Source organism: Mizuhopecten yessoensis, unplaced genomic scaffold (assembly GCF_002113885.1).
Source record: "Mizuhopecten yessoensis strain PY_sf001 unplaced genomic scaffold, ASM211388v2 scaffold5979, whole genome shotgun sequence".
NCBI lineage: Eukaryota > Metazoa > Mollusca > Bivalvia > Pectinida > Pectinidae > Mizuhopecten > Mizuhopecten yessoensis.
The window spans coordinates 217,659-223,813 of NW_018406319.1; the positions used below are offsets into that span (position 1 = coordinate 217,659).

Genomic DNA, 6,155 nt, shown 5'->3' on the forward strand with positions numbered 1-6,155 from the left:
GGTTATGTTTCAGTAATATAACTTGTATGATATACAGAATAGTTATGTTTCAGTAATGTAATTTGTATGATATACAGAATGGTTATGTTTCAGTGATGTAATTTGTATGATATACAGAATGGCTATTGTTCGGTAATGTAATGTGTATGATATACAGAATGTTTATGTTTCAGTAATGTAACGTATATGATATACAGAATTGCTATGTTTTAGCAATGTAATGTGTATGATATACAGAATGGTTATGTTTCAGTAATGTAACTTGTATGATATACAGAATGGTTATGTTTTAGCAATGTAATGTGTATGATATACAGAATGGTTATGTTTCAGTAATGTAATTTGTATGATATACAGAATGGTAATGTTTCAGTAATGTAACTTGTATGATNGGGTAATGTTTCAGTAATGTAATTTGTATGATATACAGAATGGTTATGTTTCAGTAATGTAATTTGTATGATATACAGAATGGTAATGTTTCAGTAATGTAATTTGTATGATACACAGAATGGCTATGTTCGAGTAACGTAACTTCTATGATATACAGAATGGTTATGTTTCGGTTATGTATTTGTATGATATACAGAATGGTTATGTTTCAGTAATGTAATTTGTATGATATACAGAATGGTAATGATTCAGTAATGTAATTTGTATGATATACAGAATTGTTATGTTTCAGTAATGTAACTTGTATGATATACAGAATGGTTATGTTTCAGTTATATATTTGTATGATATACAGAATGGCTATGTTTCAGTAATGTAACTTGTATGATTTACAGAATAGTTATGTTTCAGTAATTACCTTCTTTGTTAAACATAATAGTTATGTTTCAGTAACGTAATTTGTATGATACACAGAATAGTTATGTTTCAGTAATGTAACTTGTATGATAGCCAGAATGACAATAATACGGTGATGTAACTTTTAGATAGAGAGAATGATAATTACAGTGTCATGCAAATTGATTGATAGGTAATGTAATGTGTATGATATACAGAATGTTTATGTTTCAGTAATGTAACATGTATGATATACAGAATGGCTATGTTTCAGTAATGTAATGTGTATGATATACAGAATAGTTATGTTTCAGTAATGTAACTTGTTTGATATACAGAATAGTTATGTTTCAGTAATGTAACTGGTATGATATACAGAATAGTTATGTTTCAGTAATGTAACATGTATGATATACAGAATAGTTATGTTTCAGTAATGTAATTTGTATGATATACGAAAGGGTAATGTTTCAGTAATGTAACTTGTATGATATACAGAATGGTACTGTTTCAGTAATGTAACTGGTATGATATACAGAATAGTTATGTTTATAGTAATGTAATTTGTATCATAAACGGCATTGTTGTGTTTCAGTAATGTTACTTGTATGATATACAAAATGATAATTTGACATTAATGTGTTACTAATGATTGGCGGAATGACACTTATACAGCAATATAACTTTTATGAAACCTATCCAATAAGTATACATGTACTAAAGAAATACAAGAATACACACTGAACCGAAACCAACTGTAGTATTACCACACGTAAACTAGATACCTGGTAAGAACCCCCTTTCGGGTATTGTTAACAGAGGCGGACGATGGCCAACTACCCGGTACGTCGAGAACATCACCAGCACCTATAGGATTGATGACGTTATATGTGAAGGGACAGAGGAACGTCTGGCCGACTGCAGATACAGTGAAAGGTACGACGAACTTTGCTATGAGAGGGATAACAATCAGGTGGCTGTCATGTGTGACACGTTTGGAAAGCAAACTGGCACTGAAGGTAAATATAATTAGGGGGGGGGGGGGGATTTAATAATTATATAAGAACTATGATTTTTTTTACATGTTTTTAAGATGAATTTTCTTTATGAAATTTATGTCTGGTATGGATTCGGAGCTATTCCATTTTAATATCAGATATTGTATATTATATGTACAGTAAGAAAATTACACAAAGCACATCATATCTCTATTTATATGAGTATAGATGTTTTAAATATGTAATATATCGGATATATCTTTTTTGTTTAAATCTGGACATCTTTTGCTAGTTTTATGAAATAATGGCTCCTTGAATTAATGTTCAGTTGACTTATGTGCAAACAAATATAGAGATCACACAACCTGCAATGGATGGATCACCGTTTTATTTTTGCCGCAATTGTATACCAAAGCGAAACCCCCTTTCTGCAGGGTCCAATATGAGTGGCCTCTTACACATCATGCAATGGGTAGTAGCAGGTATACACATCATGCAATGGGTAGTAGCAGGTATACACGTCATAGCAATGGGGAGTAGCAGGTATACACGTCATAGCAATGGATAGTAGCATGTATACACGTCATATCATTGGGTAGTAGAAGGTATAAATGTCATACCAATGGGTAGTAGCAGGTATACACGTCATAGCAATGGTTAGTAGCAGGAATACACATGTAATGGGTAGTAGCAGGGATACACGTCATAGCAATGGGGAGTAGCAGGTATACACGTCATAGCAATGGATAGGAGCAGGTATACACGTCATAGCAATGGTAGTAGCAGGAATACACATGTAATGGGGAGTAGCAGGTATACACGTCATAGCAATGGATAGGAGCAGGTATACACGTCATAGCAATGGTAGTAGCAGGAATACACATGTTATGGGTAGGAGCAGGTATACACGTCATAGCAATGGGTAGTAGCCGGTATACACGTCATAGCAATGGGTAGTAGCAGGTATACGCGTCATAGCATTGGGTAGTAGCAGGAATAAACACGTCATAGCAATGGGTAGTAGCAGGTATAAACGTCATAGCAATGGCTAGTAGCAGGTATACACGTCATAGCAATGGATAGTAGCATGTATACACGTCATATCATTGGGTAGTAGAAGGTATAAATGTCATACCAATGGGTAGTAGCAGGTATACACGTCATAGCATTGGGTAGTAGCAGGTATACGCGTCATAGCAATGGATAGTAGCAGGTATACACGTCATAGCAATGGGAAGTAGCAGGTATACACGTCATAGCAATGGGTAGTAGCAGGAATACACATGCAATGGGTAGTAGCAGGTATATATACGTCATATTAATGGGTAGTAGCAGGTATACACTTCATATTAATGGGTAGTAGCAGGTATACACGTCATAGCAATGGGAAGTAGCAGGTATACACGTCATAGCATTGGGTAGTAGCAGGTATAAACGTTATAGCAATGGGTAGCAGCAGGTATACACGTCATATTATTTCTTCTAAAGGAAACGTACTTGAAAGGATGTTGTTACTTAGGAAGATTTCATCAAATAACTTATAAGTCTCCCGGTACTTTCTAAATCGTCATCAGGTAACTACGTAATAAATATACCAGTACTTCAGGAAATATCCTCACATTTTGGAATTGTCACTGGTAACGCAAACAGTGCCCTGTCCTTCTGCTGCTCAGGGTCTACATAGTTACAAATGAGTGTCCCTATGAAGGAGTTACAGGCAGCTTAACTTTACATTGATCTTCCTGGAATGATTTAGATATTGAATTTGTCATGTCTGAAGAAAGCCAACAGAGAAGCAGGACACAGCATTACAATTAATATTACTTGATTTCCTTCCCAATCAAGTCATGTAAGTTAAGCCTGGTCCATGTAAGATAACCATGCTTGATTGTATTATGTTACACGGGCTTATTACAAGGCGGATGGATGCAATAACAAAACGGCGTAACTCCGAATGAATAGTTGTTTGTTTTTTCTTGTAAGTTTGTTGATTTGATGACCAGTTCAATAGAAAGATGTAGCAGTTTTAGGGTATTGAAAATCCATTTTCTTGGATTATTTTGTGATTAATCATGGATAAAATATTTCATTATTTAGAAAACTACATAATGGCGACCGTTTGTAAATGTAATTAGAAGTAAAAATGAGAGAACAAAAAATGTCTCATATATAATGGTAGATGAATAGAGAATTCTTACCTCCTAGATCATATATTGGTATAAAGCTCTGAGCAGGAATTCTCCATACATCTCGATTACAAACGAAAGAGTCTTGTCATATTTCCTAATCCGCTGTACTAAATAGCGGCCATGTTGTACAGGAGACGTCCGCCTGATTGGAGGGCCTTCCGACGCGGAGGGTAGGTTAGAGATTTACCATGACGGTCAATGGGGAGTGGTTTGTGACGACGACTGGAACTACACTACTAACGCTATGGTCGTTTGTCGTCAACTCGGCTACAGGTATGCTATTCAACTTTGGCTACGAGATTGAATTAATCACATGATAATTCCTAACCTCCATTGCCATATTTTTTGGTGGAGTTCATTTTCTTGACTACGGGTTAATATTCTTACAATATGCCTTTTTTCTATCACGGGAATAGTGTAACGGAAAAATGTATCCCTTGGGATTTGGTTGTCGTTGTTGCCGTTTGCCATTGTATCAGTCACCAAGTTCGAAAACGACGTTTCGTTATTGGAGACACAAAGAGGCGAACGTATAAATAACGTTAAGGAGCAAAATAGGAAATAGCAATTAAGTCATGATAGAAATGACTGAATTCAATGGTACATTGATCGATTTCTATCGTTATACTAATGCTAGAAACAAAAGATATGATTAGCAAGTAGTCAATCATTGTGATTGTATTGTAATGGCATATTGAACGAGGATTATGAAATGTTGTTCTGAATTCGAAAGACAAATAGTTAACAAAGACGTCATGCTTGATGCAAAATATTTTATAGAAGATTCTGATCGTGAGATTACAAGGATTTAAGTTGATTTAGACGTTATAAAATTTCGTTAACAAACTTAACATACATGCCATGATAAATGCTTGATGTACGCGGATGTGTTATGCTTGTCTATATTGAATGGGATCACTTAACAAGAATTGCAATGTCCAGAGTCAAATAATGTACCAGATCTGCTTTGACCCTTTCTCCCAGGAACATTTCTCTTACAGTGTTGTCTTGAGAAGCAAAGTGCCCTTGTCTAGTATTTCGGGCACTATGCCTTCCACGTTTTTGGCTTTGCTATATGTACCTTAACAAGAATATCATATGTAAAGATTAGATAACAAATCAGCATATACAGTGAATATGAAGTTTATTATTTTTCTAAATATCGAATCATTTCATTTCGTGAATAAAAAAGGACGAGAAGAAACATTCCAAATTACAATTAGCATGATTGACATTTGTAATAGAAGGTCAACACATAAATCAATAGTCATTGAAATTTTACAGATTAAGTGTATTGCTCAAAACTAAGTTTAAAGACCAGCCATTAACTTGTACATTGTATAACATACCAGTAGATATAGCTTCATTGGTCTTAACAGTGGTGGACAATGGCCAGGTACATGGCATGGAACAAGCTCTAGCTACTATTGGATAGGCGACGTTAGTTGTGAAGGGACAGAGAACCGTCTAGCTGACTGTAGGTACATGGAAAGTTATAACCGAAGTTGCGATACCAGGGGACGCTATCAAGTATCTGTACAGTGTAACATAAGTGTGTCGCTAACAACGTCTACAGCCCTATATGTCGGACAGACAAACAGCACATCTCCTATCCCGACAGTCCGAGGTAAGTTGAGCAGATGTATGGACTGCTTTTGAGAGTTGATTGGTATAGAATTTGGTCAAGCTTTTAAAATTGTACGGCTTAAAGTTTATAGGTGAAGATACAATTAAGTGGTTCATTATAATCATTGTTAACATCATCAGGTGGTGTGTACCTAACGTTAACGGACAACATAAACATAAGATGTCCTTGACCCAGTATTAAAATGCATCCATTTAGGGATTGTATCCAGAAATTAAATGACTAATTGTTAGTCATCGTAGTATCAGAACTCTGAGATAATAAACTGTAATAATAAACTGAAATAATAAACTGTAATAATTCTAACCTAACTTCCCTCCCAACCAATAAGACAGTGTTTGCTCTTCTTGTATTTCCCAAACCCTGCTCTGTAGCACGTATAATCCAGCAGAGTGGTGAGATAATTGCTCACTCTATGGAAGAAGCGCCAAAATTGGCATATGAAAATATAGGTTTGGAGAATTTGCCTTCATACCTGCACGAAATTGAAAAAAGTCGTCTACTCCTTCTTAAACTGCAATAAAATAGAAATGT

General features: G+C 35.2%; 1 protein-coding gene across 2 annotated transcripts in view; it reads left to right on the forward strand.

Moving 5' to 3' along the window:
* LOC110451383 (deleted in malignant brain tumors 1 protein-like) overlaps window positions 1–6,155 on the forward strand; it is a 72,921-nt gene that overhangs the window by 31,366 nt on the left and 35,400 nt on the right. For both annotated transcript variants that reach the window (XM_021499359.1, XM_021499360.1), the window contains exons 5-7: window positions 1,609–1,808; window positions 4,108–4,249; window positions 5,356–5,603. In XM_021499359.1, the coding sequence (XP_021355034.1) occupies window positions 1,609–1,808; window positions 4,108–4,249; window positions 5,356–5,603 (590 nt within the window). The remainder of the gene's footprint in view (window positions 1–1,608; window positions 1,809–4,107; window positions 4,250–5,355; window positions 5,604–6,155) is intronic.